Consider the following 17,214-nt stretch of genomic DNA (forward strand, 5'->3'; position numbering starts at 1 on the left):
TAAATGCGATCGCCTTACCTGCTTCCCACTCCACCGGAGGAAAGGCTATGCGAACCGGGGGGGGGGGGGATGGCGCTGGTAATGCAGGAAAGAGAACAAAGCTTGTGACTCCCCCAAGCCAGCCCCTTGAGCACTGTTCCTCCCATCTCCAAGTTACCAAATCGGACACCCTTGTCGTTCCCATTCATTTGCCCTGGATCAGACACGGGAGGTGCAAGAAAAACCTCCAGAAAAGTGCAGTCAAATTAACCCACGTTCGACCCCCCCCCCCGATCCAGCTTTTCCCTGGATAAACCAATTACACAGGGATCAGATCTGAATTTTAATGGGAATGAAATCGGCGTAATGAAGATCGAATGTGCACTCAAATGGGAACGATACCCCCATAATCTGAGTCTTGATTCGCTTTATAAGACAGTGGGAATGGGGCCAGAGTTTTAGCTGCAGCTGTTCCCTCCCAACATGGCTCTCATCTCCCCTGTGGCCAGTGGGAGGGAGCCGAGCCGAGCAGAGAAGCACCAAGCTCTGTCTTGTCAGCACTCTAACCATCCCATTCTCCACCAGGCACATGAGAGCCATGTAGAGAGGGAATGGCTGAGGTTGAAAGATAAGGGAAGACTGGTACCTTCACCCAGCTTCATGTCGTTGTATGTTATCTCATCTTGCTTCTCAGTCTGTTTGGGCTTGAAGTTCCAAGAGCCTCAATCCACATCCAAACTGGCAACCCTAATTTACAGTAAATTTCTAATAAAAAACCCATAATTAATACAGAAAATTTAAAACATAATTTAAAATATATCAATAAAAACAACCCTCTATAAACATAACTCAGCACAGATACCAAAGGCATATCTGAATAAAAGAGTCTTTGCTGGTAGGACAATAAAGAGGGAGTCACCTAAGCTTTCCTTAAGCAGGGAGTGCTAGAGCAATGGAAGGGATCACCAAGATGTCCTTCTCTTGTGGCCACACCAGACATGCTTCTGAGGAGCACTAGACTAATGAGTTTATCACACTAGTGAGATCCTGCGGGAAAACAGGATTTAAATGAGAGTTAAACTAGAGAAAACCTGGAAATGCCCGAAGTTTATCACACGACATCGCTGTTAACATGAAATAGCGTGAAGTTAAACTGAAGTTAAACCAGAAATAAACAGCAGTTTTTTACTTTTGGGAAATTCTGAAAGTAAAAATGTGGCATTTTTCTCCACTTTAACTTCACTTTAATTTCGCGTCATTTCACTTTAGCAGCAATTAGGTGTGATAAACTTCCCGAATTTGCGGGTTCTGTTTAAATTTTAATTTAATGTAACTCTCGTTTAAATCCCTTTTTCCCATGGGATCTCGCTAGTGTGATAAAGCTCTAAGAGAAAGGCTTTGATCTTAGCACCTGAGCATACTCTTAAGAGAAAAAACAATCTTTCAAATAGCCTGGTTTCAAATTACACAGGTTTCTATCATCCAACAGTCTGAATTGTGCCCAGAAACTGACTGGTAGCTGATGAAGTTGTGTGAAGGGAACTATATTGCTCCCTAAAACCAGTGTTTGGGACCAGCTGAAGTTTCCAAATGCTTTTCAAACACTCCATGAAAAGGATGACACAGGTCCAAAACACACTGCAGAAATAATCCAGTTTGAGACTGCTTTGACTGCTCTGGCTCAGTGCTACAGAATCATGGGAATTGTAGCTTATTGTGTCACCAAAGCTTTTTTTTTTTTTTTAGAATGCACATTCAGTATAATATAAAACAAATTAGTTGTGTGTTTGGTTTCAAGAGACACTGAGCATGAGGATCTAGACTCCATGACTCCATGCAGAGTCTTAATGGAAAAAAGAAAAGAAAGAGCAGATCAAGCAACGCTTAAGGTAGCCTTCTGTGCACAAAATATTTACACATTTCACTCTCTAATTACAATATGCAGCACATTTAACATAGTTTCATTACTAGCAGTTTGAACTTATTACAAACTAAGTTCCAATTGCAGTAGAGTTAGAACTCAGCTCAGAGTGGGTTCACCAGCACTATCACAGTTGGCAACAACAATCCCTTTATTCTTCACAGACTGGTGGCGAGTAATAGGATGGGGAGTTCTCTCTTCCTCAGAGGCATTATGAAACAGGCTAGTATGGCACAGTGGTTAAAGTGCTCAGAATTAAGTTCTTTTTTTTTAATTACTTTATTTCACAGTGTAAGACATACAATTCATAATCAGATCCTTCAGTTGACATAAGTTCAGTCAAATCAACTTGCTTTAACAGAGAACTTTTAAAAGAACATTTTTTTTTAAGATAGCAGCCATAACATCTGAATTGTATTTTGTTACTTAATGTTGGTGTAGTCCTACACATTCGTGGGAGAAAACTGGTTCAAGCATAACAAAACAGAAGCAACCTGGTGTTGGGGGTATGAGAAACCTGGGTTCCCTCCCCCCACCAAACCAAAAAAAAACCAACAAACTGATTTGGAGAGAGTCCGAAATTCGCATTTCATCTATACTATTACATATACAATATATTGTCAATCGACAGACATAATAAAGTAGATATAGATACAGAAATAAGTTCTGCCCAAACTATAGCCTTTTGTCTTAAATCTGGGGATTTCAATCCCATAACCTGTTGACCTTTCCCATTTCCTTTGGAAATGTTGTTCCGTTTTTCCATTTATAACCATTGCCACCAAAGCTTTTTGAAAGAGAAGGCTAAATGTTTCCTAAAACTACAGTCCCAGAATTCCCTAGCACTGAGCTATGAGAGTTAAAACGGTCTCAAACTGGATTATTTCTGCAGTGTGTTTTGGACCACAGTAATCCAAATGGGGGTGTCCCTAAGAAAATGATTTGCAGTGTTCTCTCTAATAAGGGGTTTAACTGGGTCAAAGTTTTGTATCAATTTTATTTTATGGCTTCCTTTTAACCCACATAGTTCACAGGAAGAAGAGAAAAACCCTTAGATCAGAAAAAGTCACCCACTGCCAGATATATAAGTGGTTATTAACTTCTTGTAGCATGTTTTAGAAGCAATCCCTAAGTACAATTTATTGTTCAGGGACTATCCAAGAAAATTGAGCTTTCCTGCCTGTCTGGAAAGTAATTATTCAAATACTTTTCCTACTGGAGGTGAATCGTTTAGTTATCTTGTCCTAAGCCTTGAATTAAAGGTCTTACTGTCAGTGGTGTCTGAGTTATCGCTGCTGATCGAGTACTTTCGCCGTTTCTCTTCCATCTGTAACAAAAGAAATTGAACATTACACTTACTGTTCAGGAAACTCATTATAGCATCAAATCACTGTTATCTCAGGATATCCACACACTGCATTAACCCAACTACACTAGCGAATACTTAGTCTAATGACAGAGAATTACCAAGGAGCTTAAAAAGTGAAAAAGAGTATCATTGACTCGCTGGAGTTTTGGCTGCAGCAACAGACTCCTTCCAAGCCTTCTCCTCCACTTGGTACCTAATGAGTGTACCTAATATTCAATCATGTAGCATGCATAGCCAACTATTAAAAAGCAATCCCACAATAAAAACAAACTCAAGGTATACCCATCATTATAGCACAGAGAATCATCATTTAAATAGGGAACCAAACAAGTGTCACCACACAGACTTGTAAGTCAACTGTAAACCAGTGAATTAAAAATTTGGGGAAATTGCTTTGGAAAGTATACACTGTTTAAAGCAACAGCAGAAATATAGCAGTTTGACTTGAGTTCCAATACAAAAAAAAAGTGAAGGTTATTCCCCTAGGTGGTGATTTAAAGATTAAAGAACTGCTGAAACAGTGAGAAGGGGAAATGAAGGCTTGGCCAAGCTGGTAAATCCACAAACTGGTCAGAATCTAATTGGCATAAAGGCTACATGCAACAAGCTACTGATATATAACTCCCTACCATGCTGATCATGGAATTTCACCAAGCCAAAATGTTCAGGAAGATTTTCATCAGAATGTTAGAACTATCATTCAAGAATGACATTGCTTCCTGTTATGGGCATCATCATCAAGAGCCACCCTTATTGCTGGAGGCCCACTCTGCTGGCTCAGAGTGGTTAGGACCAGTTTTAAATGGTCCACAAGATATTGCCATTCCTGGACAGGGATAACTCAGCCACAGTAGTCCATGTACAGTTAGACTACTGCAAAGCACTCAACATTGGGCAAACAACTTGAAGAGAACTTAGAAACTGCATCAAATGCAGCAGCTACATTGCTCACTGGAATTCCACTATTTTATCATAAAACACCTGATCTTCAGAACTGCACTAGCTGTCAATAGTATTCCATTCTGAATTCAAGATGCTACAATAACATTTAAAACCCTTTAACAACTTGGGACCTCGATACTTGAGGGAGTGCCTCTCTCTACATACACCTCTCCGAGAATAAAGATTTATTGGAGGAGACCTCCTCCATGTCCCACCAGTTGGGTAAATACATTGTGGGAGGACATGGGACATGGTCTTTTCTGCAGTAGCACCCTAGTTGTGGAATTCTCTCCCTCTAGAAGACTGACTTTTTACTAAAGCCTTTGGGCTAAATTGATTTTATCCAGTCTGCTCATATTTTCTGGTTATATTGTTCAAGATTGTTTTAATCAGTCTCAAATTTAGTCTTTTTTAATCTGAAAAACTAATATATTTTAAATATTTTTAAAATTTTGCAATTATTTATTGTTTTAAGTTAATTTTGTTGTAAGCTGCCCTGAGATCTTTGGATAAAGGGCAGGGTGTAAATATTTTAATAATTAATTAATTAATTAATTAATTAAAATTTTACAACTTTTCCCCACATAGGATTGTCATGAGACATGTTCCCATAAATTTGTGCCTATAATTAAGTGTTCTTTATGAAACATATTAGGAGACCAGCCTCCTGTCAAGCTTCTGTCAACACATACACTGTATTATACACTGTTGAATTTAACATCGTTTTAGGAATCTTTACTACTGTACCTTTCACAGCTTTATGAACAATAATTCTACATTTTACACCAATTTAGTTATATACTGCTATTCCTAGAACTATTTATTTTATTCTACAAAACTGATGTTTTAACCAGCTTCACAGAAATGGCTTCTTAAATGAAATATCCTGTGTGCCAGGCAAAGGTTTTCAGATGTTTCAGGGTTGTTAATCCTATCAGTCCCAGACAATTAGACCAATGGGCACAGAGACTGAGAGCTGTGCCGAGTGAACATCTGAAGAGCATGCTATGTACAATTTGGCTTTCATGATACAACTATTGACTTCTGTGATTAGTACAAACTTGTGTTGAAACTCAAAGTTTTCATATTTATGATCACTTCCAATATTTCAATTACAACCATGATGATGGTGAAAGTTCCTACTGAGTGAACGCCATTTAGGTTACTCTTATGCATGATATTAAAATGCCTGTGAATCTCTAATACTCTTATTTTTATTCATTTTTTAATGTTGCTTTAGTGAAATAACAAGTGTTTGAGAGGAAGAAATACACTACATGCAATGCAGCATACTAACCACCTATGCATCAACATGAGTATTTCCATGCTACTAATGCAGATGGCTAGCTATGAATCTGTGCACAGCCCACAAATCAGATGCGCATCAAATTCAGATTGGCCTGCTTTGCATACACAACACAGACACAGCCAAAGTTACTTCTAGGATTGACAAAGTTTTTGTAAACCACAGCTCACTTTTATCAGACACATAGCATGTTATCCAGAAATTCAGGTATATATATCTGGAAACACATGAGGCGAGAGTGGGGAACTGTAGAAGGTGAGCTCAAAGGAGGTTTCAGCTGAAACAAAGGTTCCTCATCACAAAGCTTGTGCTGATTACCTATTCCCACAATGTCTGTGTTATCTGCAACAACAGTTTTGTGAATGCCAGTGTTGATAAAGTAATTGTCACTGTCAGGACTATTCATGTTTAATTTCCCCCCTTGCTTCACTATCTACAATACCACCACCTCTATACATACATACATACATACATACTATATATATACCTGTAATTCTGGGTACTACATCATGCATCTAATGAAGTGGAATTTAGTCCATAAAAGCCTGTTAATAATAATCAAATTTGTTAGTCTTTAAGGTGCTATGGGACCCTTTGTTTTCCTTAAATCAAGACATCATATTATTATTATTATTCTCCATCTGTTGTCATAACAGATCAACACATATAGTTTTTATACTCATCTTTACTTTGCAGAGTACAGCTATTATTCTACAGAAAAGAAATTGGTGTTGAAACAGAGACTCGCTTCTCATGAGACATGTGTTTCAAATTCAGCTTTCCCCTGGAAAAGGCAGAGCTGCCAACTGGCAACCTAGAGAATGTGCAAGTAGCTTTAGATTTCCTTAAGCAGTAGGGAAAGAGCCAGTACTGGCTTCTTCTGTCTACTCCTCCCTCTTGTCCTATTGCTCACCTTTCTGCCCACTTCTACCACTTGATGTACTGCTTGCCTGGAGTCCTCCTTTCCACAGTAGTGTGGAGATGAAAGGTGAGGAGAGAGAAGCCAGGGGCATATCTACACTGATGAAAAAAACTGACCTCACCTTCCATTTTTCTGGTCTGCAGGGACCCCATTAAGTATACATACAGAAAGCACTGAGGAGCACCATCGGCACAACTAGCCATATTTCCCCCTGATGAACTTGCTTCTTTTCCCCTTCCCAACATGCCCTCAACCTATCAACTAATAGCCCTTATCAGATCCACTCAGATTCCTCATAGAGTCCTCTTTCCCCCTTAGTTGTCCCAGTGAGTCAGGGAAGAAATTTCAAATGCACCCACATACGTGTGCACACACACACACACACACACACACACACACACACAACAGAGAAAAACAAATAAAACTGTATTTTAGTTATCTCTTATGAGAAGCCACTTGAGATCAGTGGTGAAGAGTTAGACTGGGACATCCCTTCTCTCTTCCTCCCTCTGCCCAAGTGTCACGTTCATGTTTTCAGCTTTTACTCTCCTTCCTTCCTCCAATCCTCCACCTCAGATTATTAACTTGTTCAGAGATATACAATGTATGTATTGCGAGGGGGGGGACTGTGTGAGATCTCAACAGGAATGAATGATATGGGGGAAGAATAAAAGCAATAAATATGAATGTGACACTCAGGCAGGGGGATGTAGAAAAGAGAAGAGGTGCCCCAATCTAACCCCTCATCACTGACATAGCACTGTAGTAGGAAAACATGATAACATATACCAGCCTTTCCAGACCAAACAGTCCAATCCACCAAGGACTCCTCCCATCCTTAGCCCGACATTGACATCACTACGGAGCAAAGTCCACATACATACGCACACACACACACACACATTGAGCAAATATTCGGATTTCCACTGAAATTCAGAGTAAATTCCCATTTCTCCCCCTCCAGATTGAGTAGGCATAGAGCCACCTGTTTCAGCCAGATTGGGGATGCGGTAGCCACACGCCGTAATCTGGCCTTTCTCCTGGCCAAGATTCCTTTTTGCACCCTGGACAGAGCATCATAGCCACGTTGCCATGGCTTGGCAGCGCTCCTTCAGTGCTGCGTCATATGGACACAGCACCAGAGGAATGCTATGATGCCATGCGGAGCATCACACAGCATCATGGCACTCTGGGGGCATGTGTCATGTAGGGTGACTTAATGGTCAGTCTGAACAGGGTCTAAATTCCTGAGACGCTGGAAAGGCCTAGATTCAGCCCAAATCATCCTATACATTGTCTGGACAGCCCACTGTGAAAATGAAGTGAAACTGTTTTATTTGGTTTGTGTAAATAAGCCCAGAGAGAGTGAGACAAGACCAGGGACAAAGAGGCAGAAAACACCATGATTTCCTTTCTTCCTACTACATGAGACAATTTAAAGCCATATCTATAATCCCTGGGTGTAATTTGACTACCCCAAGAACAAACATGATGATTTTTTTGCTTCTCAAGTGTACTTCTCTGCATTTTCTCAGAGGAAGATATCCCTGAAATACACAGGAATGCTTCAGATGGAAATGGTACAAGTGTACTTTGCACCAAAGTACAAACTTATTTCACAAGTAGTTACCACAATAAACTTTAATTCACAAGACTAGGGTTCTCTAAGACAAAATTTACACTTTTTCTAGAACTAAGCCAGAATAAAAGCAACAACACTATGGAAAATAGTTGTGTTTGTGGTTTATTCACAAGAGCGATTAGAAGAAAATTGCACTTGATGACAAGACCACAGGATGCTATTATCCCTTGGAGAAGATGACAATCCGCAAAGGAATTCCCGTAAATACTAAATCATAAAATCTTAAGCACTGCCTTCATTTCCAGCACATGTGCAATGTTTTACCATACCGCTACGAAGGATAATAATAGCAAAGTAACATAAACATTTTACTGACAACGTGTGGTAAAGAATTGCCCTGTCAAAACATGATTAAAATTACTTCTTGACAATATGGTTACATCAATACTTCTCTCTCTAGTAATTCAGGGGGAACAGATGTTATTAAGTCAGCCTTGCACTTCAGAGCTATTTGATTTTGAGGCAAGGAAAAGAAACTGAAAATGAACTGAAGGCAGCTTGAATCCCATTTTGCAAAAAAGGCAGGATATAAATCCAAAAAATAAAATAGATAGATAGATAGATAGATAGATAGAGAGGAGCTTCCAACTGGGCATCTTCATATTGGATACATCTCACCAGGGTCCCTTCTCACTACCCAATTATAGCATTATGATTTTAGTTTCACGCTGTGGCAACATCCTATGGAATGCCAAGGTGTATAGCTTGCTGGGTTGTTTGAGCTCTCTGGTGGAAAATGCTAAACTGCAAGTTCCAAGAGTATACAGGATGCAGCCATAATAAATGGAATCATAGCTCTATAAATGCATCATGCAAAAAGGCCCCAGCTCAGTTTTTTTTAAATACAGTCATATCATCATACAGAGCTATTACTGTACTTTAGAACTAAGAAGGGATGTAGAAAGATGTGACTGATATCTTAACATCTCTTGGAATACAACACATATGGGTTGCTGCCACATCACAGAAATAAAGGAGTTTGACAAAACTTTAACTGCCATGGCTCAGTGCTATGGAATTCTGGGGTTTGTAGCTTTGTGAGATATTTAGCCTTCCCTGTCAGAGAGCTCTGGCACCACAACAAACTACAAATCCCAAAATTCCATAGCACTGAGCCATGGAGGTTAGTGGTGTCAAACTGCTTTATTCCTGCAGTGTGACAGCAGCCATGGGTGCCATTCGATCAAGAGGAAAAATCTAGTTGACAGAAGTCAGACCTACCTTATTCTATGTAGTCAAGGCCAAGTCTGTCCAGGCCAGGATACTCCCGGGAGAGCCCAGAGTATCCTGGCCCCACAGCTGCCCCACTCTTCCCCAGTTACCTCAGCCTCCATTCACATCACATGATCACATGCTGGGCACCTCATTCTGAACTCAGAACAAGTGACACATGGTAGCAGTGAACACAGGGTGAGCAAATGTCACAACCACAAATGAGGACAAAGGACAACAAAATGTAGGACACTCAAGAAAAGTGTAAGACATTTCAAAACAAATGCTAAAACAGTGATGGTGAACCTTTTACAAACCGAGCGCCCAAACTGCAACCCAGACCCCACTTATTTATTGCAAAGTGCCACATCCCTCTTGCTTTCTAGTAAGAAATTCTGGCAAACTCTGTGCTAGGGTGACAGCATGTGTGCCCACAGAGAGGGCTCTGAGTGCCACCTCTGGCATGTGTGCCATAGGTTCGCCATCACTGTGCTAGAAGCACTTGTATAAATGTAAATCCATGCTTCTCAGTCATGCTCAAAATGGAGGACATTTTGGGATCCCTCTTGGACAGAGAGTTAAAATGTAGTACATGTCTTCTAAAAAGAGGATGTCTGCTAACCCTGAGGAGACACATTGGACAGCTCAGCATGACACCAATGCAGACAACAGCCACAGCATGGGAACTGAGTGCTCCAGTTGTCATGGAAGATCGGGAGCAACACTTACTTGCTTATGCCCTGATTCTGGTGCAGGACATGCCAGACGTTGTCCTGTCTGTTTGCACCAGAACTGTGTTTTAGGCCACGCTTCATCTGAACATGACAATGCCAGAACCAGGAGGGGGTGTCTTTTGGCCTGTGCAAATTTTCACAGCCATACACCACCACACCCCACCTACACACTACTTGTTGTCTGTGCCCAGGCATTTACAAAAGTATTTTGCACTAATGCAGATTTTCATGTGCTGCACCTTCAGACCAGGAAGCTCTGTGTACACCTCCTAAAGCATGCAAGGAACTACCTATGGCACTGTATTGAACAGGGAAGCCTTGCAGGTAGGGGAATTTCAAGAGCAGGTACTGCACAGGGAGGCCCTCACCTTGGCATCAGATCACTGGATATGTGAAGTAAATAAATGGCTTAGCAGAGAATTCCAGGCTTTTCTGTGACACCATACTTCATTTTCTATCATTTCTATGATGCTATTCTTCATATCCATAATTTGCAAAACGATGCTGCCAAAGCCTTTTCTCCATCTGCCTCTGCACCAAGCCAGCTGGGAGGCAAATATTGCCTTCTTGCTGGTGCAAAGTGTGTGAAATTATACAGAAAGCACATATATGTTAAAAAAAAAGCACTACCATGAGGATTTAAAGCATATTTTACTCTTCAAAGGGTGTTGTGGATATTATCTCAACAGCCCTGTAAGAAAGATCAGTACTGCATTCTTATCCTTGTTTTGTAAATGAGGTGTAAGGTGATTAATAGTGGCTTTCCTTATGCTACTTAACTAGTTTGCTGCTAAAAGATATATTCTAATGCACTGTGGCACCTTACAGCTGACATATTTTGGTATAAGCTCTTTTGGGTAAGTGTCTGTGTCTTCCAAAGTTACTTATTGGAATACTGCCTGGGGAATTCTTGGAGTTGCTGTCAAAGAAGGTAACTTTTCTCAGTTCTGACCTCACCAAATTCAATAATGTCCATTAACAGAGCATTATAGGGTTAAATGTTATCTTGGAGGACATCTAATCTATACTGAGGACCTACAATGGTAAACGCAACTATAGCATATCTGACAGGCAGATGTCTTATCTCTACTTCCATGTCACCAACTAGTAAAGGGAGGAAGTTGCTACAGATGATAAAGCCTCTAAGGCTGTTTTATAAACTTCTTCCAGCACTCTTCAAAATCTGTGTAAAAACAGAAGGGAAGATATGTTCACCCTATTTGCTTATTGTGTATCAGAACTGTTTGCACTGATCAGGATTCTTCATCAGATGACACACTGGGAATAGAGCTCCTTGCATGACACAGAGATAATACAAAGGCTAATGGGGAAAATCAAGAAATTGGTCATGATTTCATGGGGTGACAAGATGTCCTAGCCACAAAGGAGGACAAAGCACAGCAAATTATAGGACATTTGAGGAAAATGTAGGACATTAAAAAAATAAAAGTTACAAACATTCACATAAATATAAATTCATGCTTCTCAGTCATGCTTAAAATGGAGAACATTTTGAAATTCCTCCTGGACAGAAGGCTCAAATGTAGGACATGTCCTGGAAAAGGAGGGTGTCTGGTCACCCTGTGTTTACACAGTGGACTGACCACACTGGGCTTTGCAGAAAACTGCCTACTACTGTGTAAGCTAAAAAAGTTAAGAGGGCTGGGGAACTGCCTCTTCTGCAATATATCTTCATAAGGAGCTTAAGGCTGAGCATTCCTCTACAGAAAGTTCCTAAGAGCAACCTGTATTGTGGTCTCCTCATTTCACTGGGTAGAAAAATGGCTGAGTCAAGCTTAGCAGGTTTTAAATGCTAACTGTGGTTCCAGAGTCTCTAAATAACCATCACAACCTGGGGATCAGATTACTATGTCATGCCATCCAGCAGGCAAAATTACATTCTCCGCATTCTTTGCTCTACTTTACACTGTCACTCACTCAGGCAAAGAATATGCCTACCACCAACAAACTCCCTCCTCAGAATAGCTGGGTTTGAAAACTTTCACATGGGTACATGAGAATTTCTCTGTGTGGTCATACTGATGTCATTCAGTCCAGCAGACTGTTTTTGGTATCAGTTGCAGGAAAATCCTGGAAGTTCCTAAACAGAGGACAAGAGGAGTGGCCATTTTTCTCCTGCTGCTTTACCACCAATGAATGCCTGGTGCTCTACAGAGGAAGGAACTGGCAAACCCACCTCTGAGTTTATGTCTAAGAAAACTCTGTGAAATACATGGGGTTAACATAGGTTGACAGGCAACTTGAAGGTACATATACACACATTGTGAAGGAACTGGCAAAACCACCTCTGAGTATATCTTGCCTAAGAAAACCCTATGGAATTCATGAGATCACTGTAAATCGATAGGCAACATGAAGGCACACAGATGCACACTCAAAAGGGAGTCAACACAATACCCTGACATTGCCTGAATTCCAAAGTTAAGCATGGAAAGGACTGATTAATGCTTGGATGGGAAACCACCAGGAAAAAAAAATACCAGGGATTTCTATGTAGGGCTATGAAATAATCTTCTCTGAAATCCTGGTAAGCTGTTGTTGCCAGCCAGAGTTGATAATAGTGGGCTAGATGGACCAGTGGTCTGACTTAGTATGAGGTAGCCTTCTCCACACCAAACACAGAATTCCCACCTCACTTTTCCTAATAAAAACCCCTGCTAGGAACACTCCCACTTAATTTTAAAAAATCTAAACCTTCTTTAGAAAAAAAAATAAGGATAACAAAATTACAAGCCCATATAAACACAAAAGCACCCATCATCCTAATCAAGTAGAGTTTGAGTCTCAAGCCTCAAAACATTTTAGAAGGCATGACATTATTTGGCATATTAAATGGATCTAGCAGGATTGTGGATCAAATTCCAGGCTAGTCCTCCTCTATGTTAATATTTTTCAGAGCTTGAAAACATACCTAGTGCAGATATAAGCTTTACAGAAGCATTATAATTCCACAAAGCCATTGCCTTAAAGTCCTTTTCACTTTATTTTATTTTATTTGAATATACACTTTAAGTTGACAACGCAAATTGCAGAAGGCAAGTTCTGAGAGTTCCCCCTGTGGCAGGTCACTAAGAAGTTGAATAAAATGAGATGCTAATAAGATATAATGTACTTTTCACTGGAAAGTCTCTCCCAGAGTGGCACTCTTTAACATGAAAGGGAGAATTATACAGCAACTGTAATGTGTAAATTCCTAAACCACTCCAACATGTGATTGGAATCTCTATCTTTAAAATCACTAATTTATTTAAATACCTTCTTTGGAAAGCAAATGGCAGGAAAGGAAAAAATGATCCACTATGGAATGCCTTGACTAACAGGGTTTCTTCTTGGGCTCATATTTTCACATCTCTAGTGACTTCTTATCCTATGATGGCCACATCAGAAGCACACACTACCTTCTGTGTGCTCTCAAGTTGTGCTAAGGGAAGGCTGAAAGAAACCACTTTTTTATTTGTTCTTCCTACATACCTGACTTTAAAAAAAAGAAAACAGCACCCCCAGAGGCATTTTAGATTTTTTTTCCTGAACCAGTAACTCTCTCCTAGCAGTCCATTTTCAAACATTTCAATTCTTGCTATGTCTACTAAAAGTATATGAACAGTTCAGTGACCGCTAATATTTCATGTTAACATTTTGCTGCTTTCTATAAAACACAGCTAATGTTCTTCCTATACAGGTAACATGTGATTAAAAAACTGTAATACCAGAACAGTTGCATCACTTTTCATCTTTTGAAATACAGATTCTGAGATGTTACCTCTATATTTCAGAGATCAAACTAAGCGAAACTAGGCCTGTCTTTCACAATAGTTAGCCTGAGTGTGGGCTATACCACTTGGAGCAAGTATGACTTAATACTGATCCCTAAATATAGAAAACTAGCATACTAGGTGAAAATTTGGCTGGATGCTTTTCTGTGACCATCAATTTTTTGAGTGCAGAAGACATTTTTGCACAGAGGACCATACAACAGTGGGAGCCCCTATCTGCAGTCTGATGTGATACTTAGACTGAGATGTGTGATATATTAGAAAAGAAGGCAAAGCATGTGGGGAATCAAAACATCATACTTAGAATATATGCAATTTGAGAAAATTAATGTTAAAATTAAGAAAAGTTTGTTGCCGTGATTATAGTACAGTGCGCCCACATTATACGTGGGTGCGCCATATGCGGCTTTGAGCACATGCTCAAAGCCACACGGAAGCGTGCATGGCACAAGGGGTGGGGCGTCCCATTCTCAAGATATCTAATTTGGTGGACCAAAAGTCCTTCACACACACACACACACACACTTTCACCAGGAATAGGTACCAGTTTTGTGACTTATTAACTTATTCAGTTTGTGGGAACTCACCACGATCCACCAGGTAGTAGCTCAAAGACTTGAACTTCCCATCTTACCCAACAATATGAAGCTACTCCCATACATTCCTGAAACTGACTCAAAGCACATTTCTAAAGAACGTGTTCTGAGCATTCTTTCTCTGTTTGTTCTCCAGATTGCATCCAGAATTTCTCCCAAAAACAATATACAGATTTTATTCCTAGCTTTCAACTTTAAATGTTCTGCTGTATTACTGTGGCATTCAATCAACATAGAATAAGCATGAAGGCTCAGTTCAAATTCTCATTTTTATGTGAGCAGGCCTGGGTTGGACCCTAGTTGGGAAGGAAACTTCCTGTTTTAACTGGGAGACTTACTGTATATACTCATGTATAACTCTAGACATTTTAGTCAAAAAACTGGCCTAAAAAATCCAAGTCAACTTATCTACAGCTCAATGTATGTCTTATATTTGAACTCTTATTTAAAAAGGAGTCATCTCCTGGTGAAGGTCAAGAGTGTAATCTGTCCTGGAATCACCAGTCCTTCTATATTTTCTTATACATCCAGCCTTTAGTGTGAGCACAAAGTTATGTTTGCTGGATTTTTTAAAGTTCTTTGGCATTGTTTACTTTGCTTCATCCTTTAGATCCATTGTTACATGCACCTAAGTTTTATCCTCAGTTTATGCATGGGTCATATAAAAATTCAAAACCTGCCCTCGACTTATTCATGAGGCCAACTTACAGCTGAGTATATATGGTAATGGCACACACATTTGTCACGTAAATGAAGTTATTCCTGAGGGAATAACTAATTTGCGCAAGAAGAGTCAAAGGACATTTATTCTAGTAATTATAAGATGGCAGATTTTAGAACTATATTTTTGGACTATAACTCCCAGAATCCCCCAGCCAACACAACCAATGTCCATGGAATTCTGGAAGTTGTAGTTCAAAAGTCATCCCTCACAAATTCAGTATCCTGCAAATGTATTCATTTCCCTCAAGGATCAGGATGGATTAGAGGAGTTAGTTGCTTGGGAATGTTTTAGTTACTTGTGCAGTACAGCACTATATGGAAAGCTAAGTCCCTACAAAAAAAATAATACTAGATTGAATCATCAGCACTGTGTGCCTTTCCAGGGATTCATCTACTGAAAAAAAAATCTAACAAATTCATCCATGGGTATGCACTACTGGAGTACTTTATTGTTCCCATCCTCAGCTTAAAAATGAACAAAATGGCACACTGACCAAGCCAGAACTTGTTTTATAAAACAACATTTAGTTATGCTTGTGCTCTGCACTTTTCTTTGAATACCAGGACATAATCAAGCATCTAACTTTATCATTTTTAATTATACTTATTGGCTTTGCTTCCATCAATTCAATCCAAGCGAATTCTTTCTAGATTAAGAGAAGACAATTGACATGCTACAAAAGGAAGAAATAAGTGATCTTACATGAAGAGTCTTGGGTAGTTCTTCACTGTATTAAGTTCAGGAATCATCTGTATTGAGTCCAACATCATAGAACTGAGAGAGATGGAAAAGTTTCTTTTTTGGACTGCAACTCCCGGTTAGCATGGTCAGTGACTGCATGGAGCTCTAATGCAAAATCTAACTTCTTCAACTGCTAGTTATTATTACAGTAGCTACACTACAGCTAGCAATCCTACACATACTTTCCTGGGAGTAAGTCCCACTGAACATAATGAGCCTTATTTCTAAGTAGCTATGTCTAGGACTGAAAGCTAGAACGATGTATCAGGTTGACAATCAGACTCCAGGAGACCAGAATTCAAACCCCCCACACAATCATGGAAATCTTGTCAAGTTATAGTCTCCTAGACCCTGTCTGCATGGGTCAAAAGGTCTGTTTCCCCCATTCTGGCATTGTCCTGTCTGGATGACACATAACCCATACCCCAGTTCTGAGAGAGGCAGTCCAGAGGACATCCTCAGTCTAGGTGGAAGTTTTTTAATAGCATCAGCACTAGGAGGATGGTGAAAGAGGACTGGAAAACACAGACTTTCAGTGTTGGGTTGCAGCAGCGTGTCTCCAATACACAATGCTTGAGGTGGGAAAGAATGGAATTCTGCTCCAGCCAATCCTATCATAACTATGTGTGCCTACCTACAGTAAACAAGGTAAACAGCAGGTATCTCCGCAATCCCTTACTGGGCATGTGTAAACCAAAGAACAGAAGAAAAGGGCAGATAAGCTAGCTTCACCAACGACACCCAGCATGTTAAAAAACCGTAATAACTCATAATGAAAATCGTAAGAAAAATGGAGACCGGTGAAAGAAAAGCCATCCCCTGGATGCATTTTGGGGAAAGCCTTCAAGTAATCTCCAGAAGGTTCAAAATGTTTTTGTTTATGCAAGACCTATGTGACCTGACTGTTTCATTTCACATGTGTATACAGTTAGATTTGCAAGGTTTGCTGAAACATGTTCAGCAACTTTTCTTTTTTGTAGTGCTGGAACCTATCCCTATTCTTTCCATGTTATTTTTGCCTCTGATACTAAATTTTCTGTTAAAGTAATAATGTCAAATAACAGATCTTATTTATTATAAGAAGTATACTTGTATTCTCTTTAGAAATATTCAGTCTTATGAATTTATTCCAGCCCACAGCAGATTCCACAGTTCAGCAGCAGGCCCTCTGCTGGAGGATGCAAACAAAACTAAGAAGGGAAAGGAGTAGGACCAACAAAAATATGCAGCTGTCTCTTCTACACTCACATTTACCCATGAACTAATCCTCACAGTGGCACAGACCATGGAAATAAAACAGCAGCATGTGCCCAACAATTTAGAATGGGCAGG

At 39.9% G+C, this 17,214-nt stretch overlaps 1 protein-coding gene across 8 annotated transcripts in view; it reads right to left on the minus strand.

Moving 5' to 3' along the window:
• Positions 1 to 17,214, minus strand: part of JADE2 (jade family PHD finger 2) — a 231,396-nt gene that overhangs the window by 202,068 nt on the left and 12,114 nt on the right. For 5 of the 8 annotated variants that reach the window (XM_042455258.1, XM_042455253.1, XM_042455259.1 and 2 more), the window contains exon 2: positions 3,170 to 3,227. In XM_042455258.1, the coding sequence (XP_042311192.1) occupies positions 3,170 to 3,227 (58 nt within the window). Of the gene's footprint in view, positions 1 to 3,169; positions 3,228 to 6,004; positions 6,063 to 6,430; positions 6,766 to 17,214 lie in introns of those variants that run through there. The other 3 variants (XM_042455257.1, XM_042455256.1, XM_042455260.1) reach the window with 2 other exon arrangements.

Source organism: Sceloporus undulatus, chromosome 2 (genome assembly GCF_019175285.1).
Source record: "Sceloporus undulatus isolate JIND9_A2432 ecotype Alabama chromosome 2, SceUnd_v1.1, whole genome shotgun sequence".
In the NCBI taxonomy this organism is placed as follows: domain Eukaryota; kingdom Metazoa; phylum Chordata; class Lepidosauria; order Squamata; family Phrynosomatidae; genus Sceloporus; species Sceloporus undulatus.